General features: G+C 42.5%; 1 protein-coding gene across 4 annotated transcripts in view; it reads right to left on the bottom strand.

Moving 5' to 3' along the window:
- bltp3b (bridge-like lipid transfer protein family member 3B) overlaps positions 1-24,469 on the bottom strand; it is a 31,953-nt gene that overhangs the window by 6,228 nt on the left and 1,256 nt on the right. Inside the window, exons 2-20 of one of the 4 annotated variants that reach the window (XM_026146434.2) lie at positions 15,070-15,232; positions 13,484-13,522; positions 12,403-12,494; positions 11,459-11,648; positions 11,235-11,375; positions 10,631-10,798; positions 9,871-10,051; positions 9,684-9,767; positions 9,423-9,584; positions 8,896-9,011; positions 8,671-8,812; positions 7,984-8,177; positions 7,132-7,878; positions 6,152-6,837; positions 3,827-3,910; positions 2,999-3,147; positions 1,461-1,618; positions 1,224-1,374; positions 356-397 (exon numbers count right to left, since the gene is read on the bottom strand). In XM_026146434.2, coding sequence (XP_026002219.2) covers positions 356-397; positions 1,224-1,374; positions 1,461-1,618; positions 2,999-3,147; positions 3,827-3,910; positions 6,152-6,837; positions 7,132-7,878; positions 7,984-8,177; positions 8,671-8,812; positions 8,896-9,011; positions 9,423-9,584; positions 9,684-9,767; positions 9,871-10,051; positions 10,631-10,798; positions 11,235-11,375; positions 11,459-11,648; positions 12,403-12,494; positions 13,484-13,522; positions 15,070-15,232 — 3,689 coding nt within the window. The remainder of the gene's footprint in view (positions 1-355; positions 398-1,223; positions 1,375-1,460; positions 1,619-2,998; positions 3,148-3,826; positions 3,911-6,151; positions 6,838-7,131; positions 7,879-7,983; positions 8,178-8,670; positions 8,813-8,895; positions 9,012-9,422; positions 9,585-9,683; positions 9,768-9,870; positions 10,052-10,630; positions 10,799-11,234; positions 11,376-11,458; positions 11,649-12,402; positions 12,495-13,483; positions 13,523-15,069; positions 15,233-24,469) is intronic. The other 3 variants (XM_026146435.2, XM_026146436.2, XM_080291800.1) reach the window with 3 other exon arrangements.

The following is a 24,469-nucleotide window of genomic DNA, read 5'->3' as shown; positions in this document are numbered from 1 at the left end:
AGGCCTAATGTTGCAAATAATGGGACCACTCACTCCATTACGGTCACATTTATCCTCTGTTAAGTGCCACACACACACACACACGCACACACACACAATACCACATCAGCACCCCGTGCTGCTGCTGCTGCTAAAAAAAAAAAAAAAAAAAAAAAAAAAAAGGAGCACCACACACTCCTCATGCGTTGCAACACACGCCGTCTGCATCTGCAGCGCATGCCACTGAGCAAGTCCTGCAAACCGTAACACACACACACACAAACAAACAAAGAAACACGTACACAGATGGAAAAAGAGGCACGAATGCAAGCATGCACGCTAGGCTACAGATGGCGCATTAACACGCAGCAGTTACCTTGGCTGCTTTGTGCAGGTATTGGTACTGAACACACCATACCTGTGGGGAGTTATGGAGGGTAAATAAAAAAGGTGAAGGGGGTGGTTGGTAGTGGTGGGCTGTTAGTGTGCGAGTGTGTGTGTGTGTGTGTGTGTGCACTTGAGAAGATAAGTGTATTCAGACTCAGGCTGCATTCATCTACCAATCATCACACAGGGATGTGCCATGAAATGTCTGGCTTTGTCCCAGAAACTCCACCAAGGATGGCAATTCATTCTCAAATCTGAGAAGCACTCAAAGCCTTAAATGATCAATAAATCACTGCTGTAACTGAGAACAAACGTCTTTTTTCCCCCAACACTCTCTATATATCACCTTCCTGCTTTCACTGGCATCTGCTGAGAGAGAAACGTGGATGTCCTGATGTAAGCTGCTGTTCACCCCATCATTTCAAATGTGAACAACATTTTTTTTTTAATGTCAGGTGTCGCCTCAGTATCCTGATGGTCTTTTCCAGGACCTTTATCACATGTTCCTTCCTCTCCCTGTCCTAATGATCCCTCTTACTCTCTGAAACACTCCACCCTCCACCTCCTCAAAAAAAAAAAAAAAAAAAAAGGATAAAAAGCCACAAAAAAAAGCTGTAGCTGGATTGAGTCTAAATCCATTAACAAACACAGGTGCACACAATTTTACGTATTAGCACTGGTTTTGCTAATTATCAATTGACAATGTGGCAATATTCATGTGATAGTTTGGCATTTGTAACATTTAAATAAAAAAAAACACTCAAAAATAATTAGAGCTCACATGAAAAGCTGTTTGTCTCATGCTCATTCTCAGACAAAACTTTAAAACATGCGCGTAGCCGACTTGCATTTCTTACCCAGGCTGCGGTTGCTGAGGTACTGTCTGAGGCTGACATTTCCCAGCTGGCTGGGTGTGACCCGGCCCACCTCCAGAGCCACGGCTGTGCTCTCGCCCATGGCCTCCATGCCCACACACACCGACTGCACCTTCAACACCAGCACTGACACCTGGAGGTGAGGAATACATATTTAAAAATCGAATAAGCTGCGCATGCTGGCTTTTTATTGTTCATCCCAAAACCACTGTTTCTTACTGTATCTTTGGTGGGCTCATCAATGCTCTGTGATGCTGCGCTGGCAGAGTCGGGGGACTCTCCCCCCTCGTGCTCCTGACCAGTCGCTGCCTCGATGGCGCTCTCTGCGGTGCTTTGTTCACTGATGACGTCCTTGAAGCCTGAGATGGACACGTCGTCTGCAAAGTACATAAAGGAATACAAATGTGACACACACAGACAAATAAACACATGTATGATCATGATAAAGAGAACCATACACCCTCTGATGAACTCTAACGTTTTACATAACACATAATAAAAAGGATCTGTTATAAACTAAGTGCATGTCGTGATTCAATAGTTTGCAGAACCACCTACAAGAGCAATAACTGAGCTCACCTTTTTCTGTCCAACTTAATCAGTGTCTCAAAGTCCTTAAGAAGGAATTTTGGCAACTCCTTTTTAACAACACTGCTACTTTAGTTCATTGAAGTTTGCAGGCATTCGTTAATGCGCAGCTCTCTTAAGGTCCCACCACAGCAGCTCAATCAGGTTGAGGCCACTGCAGCACCTTTATTCTTTTCTTTTGCAGCAATTCTGTTGTAAATTAGCTACTTTGCCTGGAATCATCGTCTTGTAGCATGATCCAATTTGGGCCAAGCTTTAGCTGGACTCAATGACTGCAAAAGGTGCCCATGTCCTATGGTTGCAAAACATGCCCAAATCATCGCCCAGCAGTTGTGCTGATATGCTGTGTCAGGCTTTCTCCAAATATAGGGCTGTGAATCATGTCCAAACACCTCCACTCTGGTCTCATCTGTCTAAAGGACACTGTTGCAGAAGTCTTGTGGTTTGTGTAAGCTGTGCTGCCATGTTCTTTTTAGAGAGAAGAGGCTTTGTCCTGACAACCTTTCCAAACGCGCCGTACTTGTTCAGTCTTTTTTTCTAGCTATGCTGTCATGAACTTGAAATTTTAAGACATGAACCTGTCTTGTGACAGGCCTGTAGTGTCTGAAGTGCAGTTCTTGGGCTTTTACAGTTTATCTGAGCATTGCAGGGGTCTGAACTTCTGGTGAATTTGTTACATCATCCACTCTGTGTTGAATGTTTCCCACTTCTAAATAGTCACTCAGTGTATGATGATGGACTTCAGACTGTTTGAAAAAAATGCCCAAAACCCTTCCCAGTTTACCAAAACCTCAGCTTTTACAAGTGGATCTGATTAACAGCACCTGCCTACTATTTACCCTCTTAATCCCTGTGGAAGCCTTAAGGCTGTAGTTATTTTTTCCACACGCAGCTTCTGCATTGTTGGCCTAAATTTTGTTGATCCAGTATAGTATATCATGTTTTGTATTCATTAGTGTAACTTTTTCCTTTCTCATGTAATCCAGTTCACCAATGCACAACCAGCACAATGCTGCCACCTTAAGGCCAAACAGCAAGCTGCAACTACACCTACACAAATCATTAAATCTTGATCCCTGCGGAGATATGCTCTACTCCATGAAACACATAAGAAGTCCAAAGGTCAGGATAAAATGGTGGAGCTTAGTGCAACTACACGATATTTTTACCTCTTTCCAGCAGGCTGTAAGTGTCTCCATCCTCCATCAGGTAGCTATCTATGGAGATGTTGTCCAGGGACTGCAGAGAGGGGCTCTTCTTCATATTTTTATAGGACACAGAGAAACTGGACTGGGAGCGATCCCGCATCAAACGACCACTACAACACACACACATACACGGGCGCATGAGGAGGTGTGACAGTAGTGACCATAATCACCCCGATCACTCGGTTTCTGCTTGAGGTACAATTTTCATGCATGCAATTAATTCTAAGTTATGACTAATTTATGACAGACTGAGTAACAGTGACATAAAAAAGGAGTCCAGTGAAACTATTTCATCACATCTGATAGGAGTTTGTGTTATGCCGACACTAGCCGACACCACAGTGCTCTCTCTGAGCTGACAGAGCCTACTCGACAAGTCATGAATTAAATATCGCTTCATTCCTTTGTGTAGTGTTGTTTAAGGTCACGTAAGAACCAAGTGTGCTAGCCTCACCAGAGCGCCAGAAATAATCTCAAGAAAAATTCAGATCAGACAAAAAAATAAAAGCTGCTCCCGACAGACTGAGAACACAAGGCGGGGGGGGACGACTGTCACAAAGGAAGAGCTTCCCATTTCATCTCGACCATGAAGGGTTAACAAATAGACAGCAAACAGAGGGGAGAAAAATAACACATACGGACATGCACTCATGCAAATGCATGCCCACAGAGGATGCACATATACACATTTGCATTTGTACTCATCCACAGACTGCAAGCAGGAGGACACACACACAGGGTACATGTACACCCTCATTAGCACAGCTAGTCACAGATCCAGTGGCTTACATGTTGGACATGGAATAAAGGGAGGTGGATCTGCTGGAGTTTGAGGAGCTGAGGAGATCAGATACCACAGACAAACTTCCTTTCCTTGATAGAGAGAAAACACACACACACGCACACCTCGCATGGGTCAAAGCAAAGGTCAAGAGGCAGAAAAGGAAATGAATGAGTTAAAACACAGAACATCCAAATGTCGACAGACGGCAGATGAGAAAACACATGTAAGAAAAGACAGCAGCTTGTGGCTGGCCAACATTCAGAAAGTGAGACAGGTGATGTGAGAAGACTGAACATTCAGACTGACGAGCACTCATGTGGGAATTCGACACACAGCTCTTGTGTTCAGGAATAGACATGAAATTAGTGAGAGAAAGACTCATGTAGGTCAATGACAGCGAGGCACAGAGGTCTTTCTGAAAAAGCTGTCTGGATCATTTAACAAAAGTCTGACAACTGTGACATACGATCACTTCTCTGGATTCAGCACCGCAACGCTATTTAAACTGGGTGCAAATCATCTAGTAGAAAATATGTTTGCTGGTTTACTTATAAAATCTAATAGATATTTGATTTTTTTGACATTATGTTTGCAGCTAAGGGTGTACTCAGCACTTAGTACCGTTGTCTTATCCTGTGCCTACACACTCCTGCTCCCCATATTTTACTCCATTGCTTTTCTCTCTTATAAAAGGCACAACTAGTTTCATATGACGGTCACCTACGGAACCACTTTAACCTTTTACATGCAACTAAAATAGTTGGGCAAAAAAAAGGGATTGTTTAGCCTTTTTCCTACATAAATAACTTTATCAATTCATTAACTAACAACCCTGCTGTCAATTAATTTTCTGTCAGCTAAATCAAGTCATCAGCTGAACATTTCTGGACTACTTATTGAAGGCTGAACTAGTCTGGAAGTGGTTTAAGTGGTATGTTTCAAGCTTTAAAGATCATATGGAAATTAAGATTTCAGCTTCAAACATTAAGATTGTTTGAGTTTGTTTATCCCCCCCCCCTCAATTACACATTTGATTACTCTTCCTCGTCTCACCCAAACTGGTCAGTGTAGATGTCTGCTCATCCCTGAGCCTGGTTCTGCTGAATGTTTCTTCCTGTTAAAAGGGAGTTTTTCCCTCCCACTGTCACCAAAGTGCTTGCACATAGGGTGTTCATATGACTGTTGGGGTTTTCTCTGTTGTATTATTGTACAATCGACCCCACAATATAAAGCGCCTTGAGGCAACTGCTGCTGTTATTTGGGCATTGTATAAATAAAATTGAATCAAAACTTTTTCGAACTCCACAAATAAAAAAGAAACATATCCCAATTTAAAGTTGCCTGTTGTCACTTTCAAGGGCCTATTTTTGTGTTTCTCAGTTATATTTGGATTACTCCATGGAAGCCATGATCTGATCTGCAAATGCATATTTGCAATTTCGCAGTTTCCTCCCTGGTGACGAGAGCTCCGTTTCCAGCTACAAGCGCACTCTTCAGCACAGAAGAGAACAGAGTATCCAAATTGAAGGAAACACTTCAAGACTAACACAACCGGGGGCATCCTTTTCTTAATAAAGAGTCCTGCTGTAACATCTTAACGCCTGAGAGAGAACGTCCTGAGCTGTGGTGCAGCCACACCAACACAATCCCCCCTCAGCCCTGTTCGTAACATTTGGCTCCCTGCAAAGTTACATTTAGGTTGTAGGGTCACTTTTAATAAATGAAAACCAGGGCAAATCTCAAATGCACATGAACGAGTAGTCAGATCAACCAGAGAGTGATCCAAACGCAGCAGGAGTGATGAAAGTGATGACACAAGGAGACGGCCTTTCAGGGGATATGTTTGTTTTTGTTTTTTTATGGGTGTGATTCTAGTCCTTGTATGGTAGCAAATTTGGGCTTTAGACCTTGGTTGGATAAAACAAGCATCTGTACAACATTAGTTAGGATGTTGACATTGTGATGGCCTCTTTAACATGCTTTCCCGACTGGAAAAGATTCTACAAAGATTAACTTGTTAATCAACAAAATCATCAGCAGACTAACCTTATTAAAATTATGCTTTGTTGAATCCTTAATATTTTTTTTGTTTCTCTCTTGGTGTTCAGCACTAACTTAATAATGCACTTACACAGCCTGTACTGCAAGCATCTGATTCCTGGTAGAGCGATTCCTCTTCTGCAAATGTGTGAAACTGAACTGTATAAACAAAACTAATTACTGGCTTATCTCAGCGGAGTCTAAATGTTGAAGCAGCACAGTTCTGCCTTAACGTATTAGTAATGACTCTGTTGTGGAAACTAATAGCATTCGTGAGACAAACTGAATACCTGGATATTGACTGAGGCATCTTTGCAGCCTTGTCTTTGTCGCTCCAGTCTTTGCTGCTGAGTGGATCAGGCAGATGGTCACATGGTTGGCTTTTGGAGTCTAACCTAGATCCCATATCATCACCTCCAGACAACCCATCCATCAGCACCTCGCCACCTTCATCTGAACTCCCCCGCCCAGTCCTTTTAGCTGGAGTCCTCTCCTCCACTGACGTTTTGTGGTTCAAGTCGGGATGTGTAGTTGAAGTGGAAGCGGGAACGAGAGGTGCAGGAACCTGCATGGGTCCTCCCTCTAAGCCATGGCTACATAGCAGCTGGTCTACAGTGCAAGACTGCTTGGCTCTTCCACCTTCTGAGCCAGATCCTTCATTGCCTTTCTCTCCCCCGTCTCTCGCATCACTCGCAGGCTCCAGAGTTCCTCGGCTCTCTGAGGGCGACAGCTCCGAGCCTGGAGGAGATCCTGAACCCTCAGGCTGCGGAATGGGCTTCAGGAGCAGGGACACCTCTGCGCTTTTGAGCAGGAGGCCCAAGCAGACGGTGAACGGCTGGCGATCTGCCGGATGGTGGGAAGGATCCTTGCGGTCTCTCTTGGAGCTCATCTTCTCCATATCCTGCTGTAGTGTCTGCTGCAGGGATTTGATGGTGCGCTGAAGCTGCATCAGAAACACATACTGCCGATGGCTTACCTAAACACACGCACAGAATAAAGGCGTTATTAAAGATGTATAAATGTGTTAATGCTGTGAAGCTTTTTTCAGGGGGTTGTTAACTATCAAAGGTTTATTGTTTAACTTCTTAACTTTCCTGTCTCTTTTCAATCTGTGATGTTTATTCTTTTTATCCCTGTAAAGGCAACAGGTCAGAACTGTTACCATTACCAATTAAGTAGATTTTCCTTCCTATTTAGGTTTCAAACCAACCAAAAGATATGGAATAAAAAAAAAAGCAAATTAGATACAAAAGCCTTTATGAAAAAATACCTGAGCGCTCAGATGCTTCTGCACATGCACCAACACATGCACATCTGCATCTTTATCTGATGACAAAGAGGAGGATGAGGAGGGCAGACTGTCTAGTGAGAGGGGTTTATGGAGACCATTACTGGCTGGCAGTGCTGAATTGCTATTGTGAGGTGATGATGTCGTTGCATCAGTGCTGTAATACTCCTTTAATAATCGCTTCCTCTGTAAACGTGCGACAGCCTCCGCTGACGAGCTTCTGGACAGTCCTGGTCCAGCAGCACACCTCAGCTTCTCCTGATGCTGGACGAGCTTTGCTGGCTGACACGCCCACACAGTTAGAGGGAAGGAGTCCACAAAGGGCTGGGGCCGCCCTTTACCTCCGCGGGTTCCTTCATAGTCCACCCAAAACTGGGCAAAGTGCAACGCCCAAAAGTCAGTGGCTGCAGGCATCTTGAGGGCGTCCGTGCCCATCGTGGGCACCACCAGGCCCCGATAAATGTCGTGCAACTTGGTGTCCTGTTCGTGAGCGTGGCGCTGGAAGACGGGATGGAGGATTGGTAAAGAGGATGAGCAGCGAGGGAAAGAGGAAAAAGATGAACAGAAGAAGGGTTCCTCTTCAAAGGCCTGCAGAAGGGCTTCAAGGTGGGATCGTGTACAGTTGGCCGGGTGTCGGGTGTTAGTGGCTGCCATTTCTGAAGTCTGAATTGAGATGGAGCGAGGCAGGTCAGCAGGCGAAGAAGAGTCCTGATCAGTGGGAATTACGAGCTAGAGGAGAAATAATAATAATTTTTAAAAAAAGGCATGAATCCGAGAAAATACAGTCCAAGCTTCAAACCAGGAAACGGCCTATCCCTCTGCAATCCTTCTTACCTTCAGCATGAGGCCGTCAACCCTGATGTCAACATGCTCGTCTGGTTTTTGAGAGTCATTGAGCTTGTAGATCTCCATGAACTGCTCCAGACTCTGCCTCAGGTCGAGGGCAAAGAGGTTGAGCCACACCAGGCTGCGAGGATCCAGGACCAGCTGAAGGGCATTGAGCTGAGCATAAAGGTTTGGACACGGAACTGGAGGAGCAGAAACATGATGGAAAAGATGGAAAGGTTACATGATATTTAGAAACACGTAGCAGAAAGTAATAAGACACTATACGCATTAAAAAAGAAGGAGGAAGGAATGGTACTTAATTTGCTAAATGTTATTTTCTTGGCTGCACACTCGAAGTCAGAAAAGTAAAAAACCTTTAGTGGCTCTCATAATGTGTGCTAATAGAGCTTGTGAGAAATCCATAAATGAATTAATTGGGTGATCCCTCATCCAGAGCACTGAGTGTAATTCAGAAAAATCAATGTTCTCTCAGCCACACAGGAGTCAATGACTAACCCCACAGCTCACCGATTGGACTAAATGGACTCGAAAGTGTGATGGGAGATAGAAAACCTACCATGAAGCAGAGCCCGGGTTTAGAAAAATTGTTATTTACACAGCGCACGATCAACTCATTTATTTGTGAGGTGAGAAAATAAATGTATCCTGAGTATCAAGGCACAAAAGTCTTACTAGGGTAGTCTTTTCCATCAGGGAAATAGTATTCTGTGAACTCTACATGGATGGCCGGCATCTCTGACGGAAGGTACAATGACTTCTTATTACAGGAGATCATGGTCTTGGGGCTGGAGCGGCGCTGGTCTGCTGTTGAGACCTGAAAAATGAATTAAAGGTAGTTGAGAAAATGTATACAGCCTCAGTGATTTCCTGCAGAAAAAGTCTGCAACATTACTGAACCTGATAGATGCTGAAGTCAGCCACCCTGAGAACAATTGAGCTGGACATGAGCTGAGCCTTGGGAGTCTGAGGCGGAGGAGGACTGAAGGAAGCGCTGGAAGATGTGTTTATCTTACCTGGAGGGAAAAGAAGAAGGTATGTGTAAGTAAAACAAGAGGAAATGACTAAAAACACAACAGCAGAGAGGGCGGCAAACAGTGTCACAACTCAGTTCTCCAATGAGAAACTTCTGTGCCTAGACAAAGGTGTGTATCACCGCACCAAACTGTGCGCAAACACACCGCGATACCTGGCTCCAGGCACCAGCAGCACTGCGCTGGAGGCTGTGCGTGTGGGCTCCAATCTAGTAGTGAGGAGTGTGTCTCACTAAGCCCTACTGCTCCTCCTCCCGCTCCTTCCTGACTTCCTAGAGAGCCATACACATCGTCCCTAAGGGACACTGGAGGACAGAAAACCCACAGGGGTGATGTGCTGTGGGTACAACAAAAATGCACCTAACACCTGTGTGTGAGCGTGTGTGCTTTTACCATGCTTTGGGGAACTGTGGGTGTGGCTCGGGCCTTGCTGGTCTCGAACTGTGCTCTTTAACATCTCCACGTTGGTCTTGAATTCATCCAGGAGGCTCCGTGCCCAGCTCTCTCTTGTCTTAGTGGCGTCGCTGTAGTGCATCCAGTGAGCGCAGCTGTCACCTATGAAGATTGAAATACAATTAATAAATTCTGTTTGTTTAAAGTAAACAGTGTTTATTTTGTTTGGCAGATTACTGATCTCAACAGCTGAATTCATACCTGCTCTGTGGAAAGGGTAGTAGTCCAAAGTAATGGAGCTAAAGGAAAGCTGCATGGCTCCACCGGTTATCCTTTTATTGACGACTATACACCAGAGGCAAAAAACAAGAGACCTCAAGTTGAAAACAATCACGCTTGTCATTTGTGTGCTTAATAAAGTAAACACGTAAAGCTGCACATGCGTTACCTTTGTCCTTAGCATGGATATCATCGCAGATGTGCAGGTCTAGGTGTGTGATCTGGAGATGGTGCGATGTCTCGCACACATCATAGGCGCTGAACAGCTTGGCCATGGTTGCACTCTGGTCAGCAGCTGAGGACGCCTGTTGGGTGCGAACCTGTTGGGCTGAAGGGGGCGGCGATGACACCTGGAGAACACAGAACGTTTTAAGTGTTGACGCTTTGCCCGTGTTATAAACGCTCTGATAGATCATCCTATTCTTGTCACTGATGAGGTTTTCAGTTCATTTCCTACAAGAGTGACTCATGAAGATTGATGAGTCCAATAAAAAAGATGAGCGGTGAAGTACTCGGTGTTTCCACCAGGTGGCATATAAGGCCAATTTACAGGAAACTGATTCATTACTGTAAAGTAAAGCTGCTGAGATATAGGAAGGTGTGAATATGAGTGGGCGATGGCTGTCTGTACATTTTGTGTCTCTGTGTGTGTGTAGAGAGCAGGAAAGTAGGACACTGACTGAAAGAAGCTAAAAAGCAACAGTGAAAGACATACTGTGGGCACAAATAGGGCATCAGACGTGATTTTGACAAGCATGAGGACTAAATATTACACCATGGCTCATTCACACACAATTAGAGCATGAACAGGAAGAGGAGGAGGAAATGGGAAAAATGGAAAAATGGGGAGGGTGACAGAAAGAGGGGAAAAAAAGGTAAGAAAATATGATAAGCGTTCTCTATGCGTGGAAAACGTCACTGACTGGTACCTGGTCTTCTGTGGCCATGCTTTTCCTCTGCTGTGCAGACTTCTCCATAGCCTCACTGAGGGACTTGGCATACTGCACCATAGCTTTGAGCTGAGAGTCTGTCAGCACCCACAGGAGGTCATCCAAGATCAGAATCAGCTTGGAGGCCACCACGTTACAGTCTTTGATCTGAATCACACAGAAGAGTTGCTATAAACAAGCAATATGCAGGTGGAGGTTCGCCAAGAGTTTCCAGGAATGTAACATGACACCGAATTCACAAGAACATTTATCAGATTTAAACAAACAAACCGAATACAGGTTTTTGCAGTTTAAGGAGCATCTGTATCTTTGTCCAATAGGAACTCAGCAGGCCAATTACTTTTGCTCAGCACACTAAAATCCCCTTTGTGTTGAAGAAACTGCATAGTGGTTGCCATTTTGGCTGAAATAAACACCAGCTGTTTAATGAAGCACTGCTATTGGCCCTGCAGCCTGTGAGGCCACACAGAGGGGTCATTGTTCACAGTGGACAAGCCGATGTTGCCTAGAGTCTGGGTTTCAAGCCTGCTCCGTCAAATGTCATAGCATGAATATCTGAAAGGGCACATGCGTGGTATCTAACCCGTCTCTTGAGAGTGACTCGGATCTTGGACTGGTTGGTGATGAGGCGGATGGGGGCGCTCAACATCTCGTGCTCGGCGCTCTGGATAGCGTCGGCCTCGATCCGGATCATCTGCCAGCTGATCTCTTTAAATGTCAGAATCTGAGCGAAAGAAAAAAGGGCAGTAAATGAGAACGTTGTGTGTCAAAATACCCTTATTTTGTTTAAAACTAACAAACACCGACCTCTCCTTTCTGGGGGTCCTGAATGCGAGTAAAGCGTAGGTCACCGATGCTCCAGCTGGTGTTGACGCTGTAGACCTGCAGCTGGGAGAGCTCAAAAGACGCGTTAAAGGCCTTGGCACTGATCCGGATGATAATGGAGTTGATTGATAAGGATATGCCCTCTACCACCTTCTCAGCAAAACCATATTCACTGTAAGATGCACAGAGAGGGGGGGGCAATAGATCATTAGTAGCCTGTCAGTCATCTGCGTCTTTCAACAAACAAAAACCTCACACATTATCTAAATAACCGCCATGTTTTGTATTCATTAATTTTTGAAGATAAGCTTTATTGATAGCTGTATAACAAGCAAAGTAAATATTAGTCTTATCTCTGAACTTTGATTTGTGACCTTTATGATCAGAAATAAACTCCCATCCCATTGTTAACTCATAAAAATGACCCTTTTTTAATACTAGTGGTTGAGTAATTAATATTTTTTAGAGTGGGAGGGTTCCGGTTTCAGTGCTAGTACTCTGACACTGTTTTAGCTGCCCCTCAGAGTCATTTGATTTATAGTGGTGTATGGTGACACAACAGAACTGTTTTAAAAATGTCTGTTTTTAATTAGTTTAGATTTTTTTTTGCCATTACTGGTCAGCACTATATACATATATATATATATATATACATATATATATATATATATATATATATATATATATATACATATACATATACATATACATATACATATACATATACATATACATATATATATATATATATATATACATATATATATATATATATATATATATATATATATAGCATTAATTCACATTCAAAAGGCAAAAATAAAACAAGCAAAAACTGGACTGTTGAAAAGTTTGAAAGCACTTCATTGCTGCCTACACTGCTCATCCGACTCATCCCAATGAGTATAACAGAAAGAAAAGCCCACCTCTGTCCTGATGCTGTTGCAATGGGAGATGGGCCATTGGGTGGACGAGGCTCATCGCAGGTACTCATCTCCATCACCACTTTATCCAAAGTCTGAAAGAACAAGCAAGTCAAAGACTAGAATGTCATAGACATAGTAGCTCATCTGACTCATTATCGATCACAGTTCAGAAGTATATTGGTTGTCCTGTCAGGTCTTATCACTGATTGGTTGTACTGCACAATCTAATGAGAATAAAAATTCATTGAGAAAGACATTTGACAAACTTGAGCATGTTTTGAGTGAAGGCCATTAGGTGGTTATTTCAGTTTAGTTAAACTCGGAGCAGCATTACAGGCTGAGTGATTCTGCGATAAAGGTTTGGTAACCAGTTGGCGAAGGGACGGGTGCCTTAGTGCCTTAGTCTTTGTCAACGTATTAAAATTTGCCAATCCAACAATCGTCAGGAAGCGCTGGTGTGTATTTTATCTTTTCATACTTTGATGCTAGACCTGAATGTGTTAAATCTTGCCCCTGATAAATACCAAACACAGTATGATATGAAAAAGCTCAAATTAACACTAAAACTAATGAACCCCGAAGAGGAAATGCACATTAGAAAACACAAAAATGTTTCCTTGAGCCCAGAAAGTTCACAACGCTCAGAGCTGAAGGCGTCTAAAGGTTTTGTGTAGGCAGGTGTACTGTGTGTTCTTGTTGCTGGCTTTCACTGGCCCGTGTTCTGGGAATTGAAGCTACCTGGAGACGGAGTCTATCAACCTGACACCTGTGGCCTGCTCATTCAGGCGGAGGTCAGAGAAACACTGGCAGCCAGTGGAACAGACATAAACGAGCTTTTGGAAAAGTTCAGCACCAACACGAAGGCCAATTGACAGCATACTGAAGATAAAACGGGCTCAAGACGGGAAACTAAAGGCTCTCGTACGTCATATGTGCAAGTGCGTCAAAGGAAAGCTTCAGCAGTGCTTTAGGAAGCTTACTGACACATTTTGTTTGCCATTTCCTGCTCTTAACCTTCTAATAAAGTGTATCATATATCCTGGACATTCACTTATTGATTGAAAGTGGCACATCAACTTACCAAAGAGATCGGGTGAGTCTTCAACTTGGTCCATGGTATCTGTGGGTGAAAGCAGAGCAGCGTGTCAGCTTTGCAGCATTGCATGCTACACAGAACTAATCTTTACCTCACCCATTCAGATTTTTGGTTCACTGAAATGAAAAATGCAATTTCAATTAACAGGATGTACAAATCCAGCAGAGTAGAAAGAACAAAAACGTAATCGATGAGTAGTATAGACTGACTGGCAGCTCATTCATTCATCTCCAGAGCGTCATTAATCCTCGACATGCAGCCTCCTGATTCAAGTCAAATTATATAGCAAAACAGATTAAATGCTTATGTTCGGTTTCAGGGTTTTTTTTTTTGTCACAGAGCGACTCCTTTTTGTCATAAATCAAGTAATGGGAAATACTCGGGATTTGTGCGTCTAATTCAATTAAATCCATTTCATTTGCCTTCCTTCTGGTTTTCAAAGACATCAGGGGGTTCTAGCTCATCTTTTAAACTACTGAGGCAGAAACATCTACTACAGTATGTGAAGTTACAAATGAGTCTTTGCCCGTCTAGATATCGATTGTGTAACTTTACTCAACATTCAATGAAGCAACCTATTTTTACTCTAATTTGTGTATTGCGGCCTTTTAAAGGGAAGAGGTGAATGTGTGAGGCTTACTGTCTCCGTAACAGGAAGATGCAAAGAACAGATGGGGATCTAACAAGTGAGGAAGTGAGATATGATTCTGCTTTCTGTTTTATTTTAAAAGCCGGTTTAATAGCAAACACAAAAATACCCAGCGAGCTACGTTAAGGCTGTAGTGAAGGTTTCAATTCACCAGCTCCATTGTTCACTCAGAAATCATATTCCCCTTACACTGACCCCAACTGTCTTTACTTTTACAAGTAAAGACAAGGGAACAATGGTACATTGCATTTACAGCTGATCAGACATCGAAGTGGCAACCTTAAAGCAAATCGAAACAAGAAGAAAAGGCTTGAAAAATTATGCTATGAGCTGACGGTTCGGCTTTTTGAGGATAAGAGGGGAAGGTAGTCGGGTGGGGGAGGGAGGGCAGAGGTGGAAAATGGACCTTGGTCTGAATAAAAGTCCAGTCATGAAGAAAATTATACAGCTGCATTCACCGTTTCCAGGGTGTGTCAGAGGCTGCTCTCAGTCATGATACTTGGCTGATCACCATGACCGCATCGGAGTGTCAGACAGCTCCAGCAGAGAGTGCTTATGTAGTGCAAAGAGTCACTAGAGGTTACCAGTGTGCCTTCAACACTTGTATGATATGTTTTTAAGGCACACTGTTTGTATATACACATTGTGTGTTTATGGAGTATTCTAGGTATCCTTGACTTGAGTGCAAAATCTGCTTTGCACATCTATTTAAATATGCCTCCTTAAAAAAAGCACCACTGGAACCAGCATCATAACCCATGTCTCATTTTTCAAATCAAATCTATTTTCCTAAACCCAGTGTTTCCAGTCCTAATGTTCTCTATAAAAGCGTAAGGGTTGTTTCCATCTGAAGCCAAAGCTCTTCCCTAAAAGTCGTCATTTCCAGTAAATAGGTGGCAAATTGAACAACCCCGAGTCTCACCCTGATGGCAGCCTTGTTGCATTCCACACGATTGATGGCCAGCCAGGTGGGCAGGTCCAGCAGGCTCTGGAGCACCTCCTCATCGAGCTCCAGGTTGGTGAGCTGGCCCTCCCCTTTCAGCGTGCTCAGGTTGATTTTGTCGGGCGACAGGTTCTTAGCAAACCTACGGGACACAGACGAGAAGAGTCCAGATATATTTATAGAAACAGGCTGTAAACAAACCGACAGGCCAGCCAAGCAAATCCCAAGAGTAGCGCTTACGGTGTATTGGATGTCGATTGCAACACACACACACACACGCTTGTGGTTTTAAAAAACATTTATATTAAATACAGAATAAATTATATTGAGAAACACTAAAAAAAAAATGTTTAAAAGCCCATAATTTAAGGTTATGACTGCTGTTGAATTTAACATTCCAGCAACAGGAATGGAAAGACATACGTCATAAAACCACAGCTAGTGTTTGGAAAAGGTGTTTTCTACTTAATTGAAGCTGTATTTGTATTTGTATTGCTTATACACTGCTCAATCTACTGATGATGAGCTCATAAACAGATGCTGAAAAAGAACAGGGGTAAGTCTAGCACAGTAACATGTGTAACTAACACTGGACAAAGTGTACCCAGGCCTCACAGTCTCATAAAATAAGGTGCACATTTATAAGTATTTGCCAGTGTCCCATGCTATATGCTGAATCAGTGAGTCCCCGTTTGCTTTTACACAAAGTAAAGACACTTAATCACACAAACTTGATTGTCCATGACCTAAGTGTTTTCTGCCTCCATTCACAGTTTGAGTATTGGTTAATAGTTAGCAGAGTAGCCGCACACTGAGTTGATCATTGACGCAGAAATCTCCGTAGACCAATTCAGCACAATCTCCTCTAAACACTACTGTGATTTTATTGATTTCACATTCTTTCTTTTGCCGTCCGGAGCTTCACGGCCTTCCCTGTACATTCCCAATTTTGGTCCGCATCACATTTGAAGAATGCAGTGAAACCATGATAAAGCCCCACAAAAGCATTAGATCCTAGCCTGATATTCATTTGAAATGTTAAAAAACAATAAATAAATGAAACCTGACCATAGAAGTGTCCGCCACAGTTTGGGGTATCATTGTTACTACTATGTGGAACATCTTTAATAATAGCAAACTGACACCAGAAAGAGATTTTCTTTCTGAGTTACACCAGAAAATAAATACATTTAAAAAAAAAACAAAAAACATTTAACTGAGTGTAAACCAACTGAGCATAGATTCTACCAGAATGCCATGATCCACTCAATAGTACCATATTATCCTAACATTTGTATATCAACACTGTTAAGTCAAGATACATGCAGGCATGCAGTTTTATTGTAGCATGATCTAAATCGTGTGATTGATCTTTGTATTTATTGTCTATTTCACAAACAAATATTGATACATTTTTGCTTTGAATTACTGTAACTCAGACTCCTATTAATAGTTATTTTATATAAATAATATTACAGGTTGGGATCAGGTTAAAAAATAATTATTTATTATTGAAACTCTTTAGCACTAGAATAATACATCTATTGCTTTTTCAACCCACCATAGTGCTTACTTACTTGTACTTTTCTAGTGAGGTCAGCAGAGGTGACCATCCTGAAATAACATTAGGCGTGGACGCCAAAGCTACCATTAAATCAGGTCAACACTAAACCCAACCAACACTGGACACACTTATCTTGATATACCCACCTCCTAATTTAGAGCAAGCTAATAAAAAAATAACACAATCCATATGTCTATGCTCAAGACACAGATATGTGACACCATATGTGACTCTACGAAGAAGCACAGCAAAACCTGAGGAAAGGTTGATTATAGCAGGAAGGGGTGGACTAACTTGTGAGTTGTAGATTCATATGTGACTATAACTTAACCTCTGGGCAACCGCTTTCAATCATGAGGCCACTGCACAGGTCGCCTAGTGAGAGGCGATCCTGTCTCCAAACGACCACGGTCCAACTTGCACCATCTCAATTATAAATACAGATTTGCACAATGCTGGACTCAATCTGAGCAAGTCAGTTTGGCGAACAAATGGCCATTTCAAATCTAGGAGGTTCTTGCTTTGAATGCAAGTAGTTAACGTGAAACTTTCTGTGTAAGTAGATGCCAACAGACTTGCCATTTTCACCATTTCATTAGTTTATCTTCGTTTTATTGCAAATAGATTGCGTGTAATTGCCAACTTAGCCTCATTCAGTTTCAAACTGTTAAAAGACTGATGGCAGAGTTGCTCCATGTTATTGCCGCTTTTTCGGCATCTTCACACACCAAAGTACATTCAAAGACGGCAACTGGCTGCGTTTGTTCGCAGACCATGTTGCCATCTTTGTAGCAGCGATTTCGAAGCTCGCTCGATTGCACAAAGCTGTAATCATTTTGGTCGCGTGCATTCTAAAACTACTGTTTTCCATTGTGTGAGTTCGGCATCAGCAGGTAACTGATTGGTGAATTTGAATCAATTTTTCAAAACAATAGTAAAAGCTGAAAAATATAACAAGAGACCAAAATCAGGTTAGCCTAATAAGAAGTATAAGAGTCAATTAAAAACCTGAGAGCAACTTCTTAAAGTCACATTGGTAGAGAAAGTCACGGAGAGCTCATGAGAGTCACGAAGAGCTCAAAAACTTGCACTCTCAGCATTCCCGAAATGGTGCTGTATGATTACGCAGCCATTAAGAAACTGGATAGTCATAAGAAGACAAAAGGTTTTTCTTTTTGTTCAGATGGTCTGTCTGGACCCAGACTATCAGGACACTCTGTCACTGCTTTGTGATTTGGCAGCTCATGTCTGTAATGATTCAATCAGTCAAATCCAGTTCCTTTACACCCAACACCTTCTCCTGGCAGCACTGGATTCTTCTCGTATTCGCCATCCGTGTAAATTATTCAGCTGGGGAAGCATAAACTGAGCCTCGACACAGCAGAATGAGTCCAAAAAATTAATTAATTAAAACTCTTACAAGCAAAACACAAACAATTCAATGCACACATGGGCATGCACATAGAAACAGTTTGTGTCTGAGAGATGGAGAGTCTTAGCCTTGTGACCAGTGAAATATTCATTTCTGCTGCTGATCAAGTATCAGCCAGCTAGCCAGCTAGTTTCCCCTCCCTCCTTTGCACCTTATCTGGTATATCATCCTCAGTCGGGGCTTCCTCTTGCCTTCCTTCAACTCCATAAATAAATCACTACTGTGAGCAAATAAAATGCTGTTAATCAGCTGTCTAATATCAAGGCTACTAAAGCTAAATTAAGCAGGTAGATCCCAGTCAACAGCAAGAGGTAGAGGGTATTATGTTCACACACACTGTCATCTTTCTCTTTCATCTCTCCACACTAGACCTCAGCCATTATTCCAGTCAGCAGGTTCCAGCTCACCGGACCAGATCCAGGCCCATAAAGAGATTAGAGCAGGCTAATGGCTGCAGGCGGGGGTGTCTGCCTCTCCAAAGGACAAAATTAACCACTCAGCACAGAGCTAATTCCTGCAAAACTTAACCAGTTTCACATGACCCATTTGAAACGATTAGTAACCATCATGCCAAAAGATACACAAAGTAGGACGCCACTTTTAAATACCTTAAAGCGTTTAAAATGAATATTTTTTTTATATTAAAATGTGATCAAATGAAAGTGGCTGCACTACAGTGACAGTTGTACCATCTACCCCTCGGCTCCATTTGTAGTTTCTGCTCTGTAGTCGTGTTTGGAGAGAGCTGCTGTCTCCTTCTCTCCTGCCGTTCAGGAATCTTACCCAAAGCTAATCTAACCTTCTGCTTCAAGGTTCACGTTTATGCAACACGCATCACCAATTTTTCATCCTTCTTTTTCCATCTGCATGACTTGGCTGTTCAGTAAACACCTGCTGCTAATAAACATTTGTGAGTCATTTTGCTCAAACTCAGCTAGGGACGTCTCCAACAGTACGCTGATCCTGCAACTTCCCACACAACCACAAACCAAGAGCAGAGATTTGGCCCGCCACACTGTATGCTTATGTCTGCGGATCTGGTTGATGGATACAGGTTTTTCCTACTCTCCGACGATGCATTTGAGGCGCACCCTGATGACATCAGTGCCAGAAAGAGAGGAGGCAAAACAGCCAGAATGACTCAGAGGACTACTAACTCTATTTTTGTTTTTGTTTTTTTTAGCAACAAAGACTGCGGCGACATAAAGTGAGAAACAAAGAGACAAACAGAAAGAGGATAAAACAGGAAACACAGGCGGCATCTTCAGGGCATTCCTGTGCAACCTAGAATTGCAGTTTACCGGAAGAGAAAGGGGAGTTCCAACATTTTTACTTGGCTCAACAAGAAAAATGGTGAACGTGAGCTTTAAATAGCCCTCTAAATCCTTCACTGGCCCATTCAGTGTAAACAGGAGAGCGGGTTGAGCCTCCTGAACTGATAACGCCTTTCATTAGGGTCAGTATTCCTCAACAGATCACCAGGTGCTGGATGTAATTAGAGGCCAATTAGGACAATAAGATGCTTCTGGTGAATGTGACTTGCTGGGATAATTTGACAAGTCACACATTAAATCACACTAAAGTGTTTCTCAAAGCCAATTATATTTTTAAAGCCATGCCTAAGATACGCTTCCAGGTCAGAGGAGTGCAGTGTGGGTTTGTGCAGCACACACAGGATCCTCTTCTTAGTTACCAGTCGCTGTGGTCTCCAGTCTTTACCCAATATTCACATTATATAGAGCCTTCCTGAGGATATTGCCTCTTACTGCCTGGCTTTAATAATTCGAGCTTGATTAAAGCTTGGACTCATTAACGGTATCTGAAGGCTGCAAGCCACGGTCTGTCGCATCTCATCGTCTTCTTTGATCTGTTCTGGGTCACAAAATTCTGATAGCAAAGGTTAAGAAAAATGATTAAGCATTAGGCATCAGTCACTTATCCTTAGCTAGCTGGATGACAACCTATATGATATGATAACCTGCAATTTACAGTATCATCATTTTTAAAAAAAAAACAAATGGCCCAAATTTACTATTTGATTTACTAGAATATAAATAATTAATGATCTGATAATCAAAATCTTTCGTTACAGTCCTGCATTTGGTTATATTTGTTGTTTTGGGGTGGCCTGACTAAGTATTAGGGATTGGATGAGGAGCTTCTACATCATGATGGATCTGATGGGAGCATCAAAAGGAGACAGATGAGGCGGTTTAAGCATCTAATCACAATGATTCCTTGGTGCATTCCTTTGTAGGTTTTCCAGCAGGGAGGAAGGAGACTCAAAGCTTAATGGAAAGACTGGCTTTCCAAGTGTCTCGGGATTCCCCAACAGGAACTGGAAAACATCGCTGGAGTGATTTTTGTGTGAAATACCCTGCTCAATCAGCTACACTGCAACCACAGAGGGAAAATGATATTATTAACTAAAGGGGAAAATCTTTATCAAATCTTTACCAATTCTGTGTTCAAAGGCAGCTAGACGGCGAGGTTTTAGCACGTGTCTCATTATTTGCAGTGTGCAAACATGATGTAGACAGTAAAGCTGCACTGCTTTGAGTTTGACGTCAGTGTTTTGCAATGATCAACTGTCAAAAAGACATGCAAGTACTCAGAGAAGGAAGTGTTCGGCATGTTTCTCGATTCCCAATTGAAACCGCAACTTGACCTCAGTGAAAGAAAATGGATGGGTGGATTTTGGCTTAGTGAAAGTAAACGACTTGGCAAGAAAAAAAAAAGGCTAAAACAAAAAAAGCATTTGCATTTGTTTTCACTCCCATTATATAAATCTTGAGCGATTTTGGACTCATTTGCAATATTTGATTAATATTTACACTTATCAAAAACTTTATAATTCAACTCATCATTAACATCAACTAATCGCATGGTAGCAACTCACTGCACTTTGGCATGCAAAAGATCATGATGGCCTCCTGAAATTCAAACGGGAGCTTCAGAATGGGGAATAAAGGTGATGTCAGTGACTTTGAACGCGGTGTGTTTGTTTGCGTCAGACAGGCTGGTCTTGGTGCAAATCAAACTGCAAAGTCAACCTGAGTATTATTCCCTTTATGACTACATCACAAAGCACAGCTCATCTCAAACTGGTTTCATGAAAATGACAATGAGTTTCACTGTACACAAATGAGCTCCACAGTCCCCAGATCTCAAACCAAAACAGCACCTTTGGATGTACAGTCAAAAAAAAATCAGCAGCAGCTGTGTGACGCGTTAATGACAACATGGACCGAAATCTCTGAGGAATGTTTCCAGCACCTTGTTGACTCTATGCCACAAAGAATTAAGGCAGTTCTGATGGCAACACCTTGGGCCTCACCCCTTACTAGCAAGTGTGCCTAATAAAGTGGGTGATGAGTATATATTGCCAGTAAAGCTTCAAGCATGCTACCAGTTGGACTTTTATTGCACGCCTGGAATTTTTGCCTGCTCTTCCTTTTTGAATTTGACATCAGGAGGTAGACCCTTTAATCCCACATACACAAACTCCTACTAAACGCCTCCACGCAAACACAACACAATGAAGGCAACCTGAAAAAGTTAGGCGAGTATGTGTTGGCACAGCACGTCTTTGTGGAATATTTACAGCCCCGTGGAGGCAGCGAAAAGGTTAGCGTGAAGGAGAAAACAATCCACCAGCCCAGTCACGGGCAGCAGAGGATGCCAAGGCCTGGAGGGACCCTGGCCAAATGTCGCTCTATTGCACTCGCTGCACAAACACAACCTACACACTAAGCACTTCACAGCTACACACTGATGAGACACCCAAAGCGAGGCACTTAGTCATGACTCAGGCCATAATAGCCTTCCCACCAGCAGAGGGAATAGTGGAGTGCATCACTATGGTGCATTATTACACAGCTACAGCAGAGGATGGGAAGATACTCGTGGTGATAAACACAGGAGAAGAAATGAATCCATTTCTCCCACTGCAATGGCCACTAAAACTCCAATGATGAGAAAGCACAGACTCAACTCAACCTCAAAACACTATATCGGATTCATATCGGTATCGGCAGATATCCAAATTTATAATATCGGTATCGGACATAAAAAAGTGGTATCGTTCCATCTCTACTTACAATTAGTGGTAGTGCTATATGACGGCCCTATGAAATTCATAAGCATCCATTTAACTCAGTCATAATGACGTTATGAAAGGAAGAGGTCAAAACACAGCAAAAAAATATATAAAAAGTTGTTTAACGTGTCAAATCGTATGCTTCTTTGAGGAGGACTGAATTCAAGACATGGAAACAAAGAAATCACTGACATTTTTTGATAGCTGGACAGACAAAAACAAAACCTTGAGTTCTGGTATATTCTCTTGCCTGTTTTTTGCTATTCTTGGATATTTATTTGTATACTGGAGGACAATAAACTAATAATTTCAATTTCAATTTTATTTCTATAGCACATTTAAAAGTCACAGGTACAACAAAGTGCTTCACAGACGAGCCATACTTGCAGGTTTACAGCAAAAGAAAACAATCAACAACAAAAATACAGTTATAGGATGGTACTATTGCAACAAGCATGAACCGGGAAGAAATTAAGCTAAGTAGTTTGAAAGGCAAGCTTAAACAAATGGGTTTTTAACCGTGATTTGAAAGATTGAATAGTTTCCGACGCACGGACATCAACCGGCAGGCTGTTCCACAGTTTTGGTGCAGCAAAAGCAAAGGCACGATCCCCCTTCGTCTTTAGTCGAGACATTGGTTGCATTAGGAGCCCCTGATTAGAGGATCTGAGTGCCCTTGTAGGGATATATAAATTAAGAAGGTCAATCAAATAACTGGGTGCCAAGTTATTTAAGATTTTAAAAGTGTATAGAAGAATTTTAAAAACAATACGGTACTTGACAGGAAGCCAATGGAGGTTAGCTAGAATAGGAGTGATATGATCCTGTCTTCTAGTGCCGCTTAAAAGGCGTGCTGCGGCATTCTGGACTAATTGTAGGCGTTGGATGAGGGAGAGTTGGAGGCCTAAGTAAAGAGAATTACAATAGTCCAGTCTAGAGGTTATGAAAGCATGAATGAGCCTTTCAAGGTCCTTGTGTCGTAGGTAAGGCATTGCCTTCGAAATTTGGCGTAATTGGTAGAAGCTGGACAAAAGTCAGAATCAGATTAAGAGACTAAAGGTAGAAAAGTGAAGAAAGTGAGGACATTTTAAAAGGGCCACAAAAGGGTTAAAAGAATCACATGTGCTAAGAAATGAAGAAGCAACAAAAGGAGGAAGACAAGAAATAAGGAAATGAGTGCTCATTCGTTAACTGGAACACCTGTAATTAAGCTCCTTTCCCAGCTCCGTAATATTCCTTTATATGAGAGTGTGACCTTTCATTGAGACAGCCTCTTTCAGGAGAAACATAGCGTCGCTACATCTGTTTTTGTGTGTGTAACTGGATCTCGCCGCGTCAGGCTCTGAGCCAGTGTCGTGTCGATATCCAAAGCGGTCCGTAACGCAGACAAGCAAACACCTTGTTGTTAACTCACCCCCGGGGGTTACCTGAGTTCGACCTTCTGCGAAACACTTTATCGACTAAACACTTTCACATTAGGGCAAAACATTGAGGCCAGCAGCTCAGCCAGTGCTCTCTCAGCATTCACAAACTCATTCTTGGGCATGAAAAGTAAAACACAAAGCTTCTTCTAACAGATCACATCGTGGAAACGGGGCTCTTTCAACTAGTTTAATATGTCATGCATGCCTCAGTGCACTTGTCCTGCCCAGAGGGGGAAACGGTCATTGCAGACGTCTTGATCAGTGAACTGTGAAGATGTGATGCTGGCTCACTGTGACAGTCCTAGTCACAGACAGTATTTGAGAGAGGAATGTCCTCTGCAACAGTTAAGCTGTTGACACCCACAACATAAACTGCAACTGTAAGCACACAGATAATGATGGTGATAAAGCAGAGAGAATCTATGCAGAATCACAGCCTGCTGTGGCCAAACTCGTGCGGTAGAGCATTTAGGGCCACCCTGCTCTGGTATTCTGACACCAGCACCTCGATCATGACATCACCTAATTGAAAGATGCAGGACTGGTTGACTGTCTTCTTCCGCTCAGAAACAGACCAATCAGGCCAGGACAAAAAAAAAAAAAAAAAAAAAAAAAAAAAGGGACGGCAAGCAAAAAGACAGATGACATCACGCCTCCTCCAGTCATTTCCTGTCAAAGTAGATGCTATTTTTTTTGCTGACAGCATGCACAGTCATATGTACATGCTCTTATCTCAACACAACACCACGTATGAGGATGCTGAAGGACGTGCCACTAATAAGTGGTGTGTAGCAGATCATTTTAATTTTTAACTGCAGCAGTGTGCAAGAACATCAAGGGCACAGCAATAACAAATGCTG

This window comes from Astatotilapia calliptera, chromosome 17 (assembly GCF_964374335.1).
Source record: "Astatotilapia calliptera chromosome 17, fAstCal68.1, whole genome shotgun sequence".
NCBI classification, from domain to species: Eukaryota; Metazoa; Chordata; class Actinopteri; order Cichliformes; family Cichlidae; genus Astatotilapia; species Astatotilapia calliptera.
The sequence above is the reverse complement of the archived record's forward strand: the minus strand, read 5'-3'. Positions and strand labels throughout refer to the sequence as shown.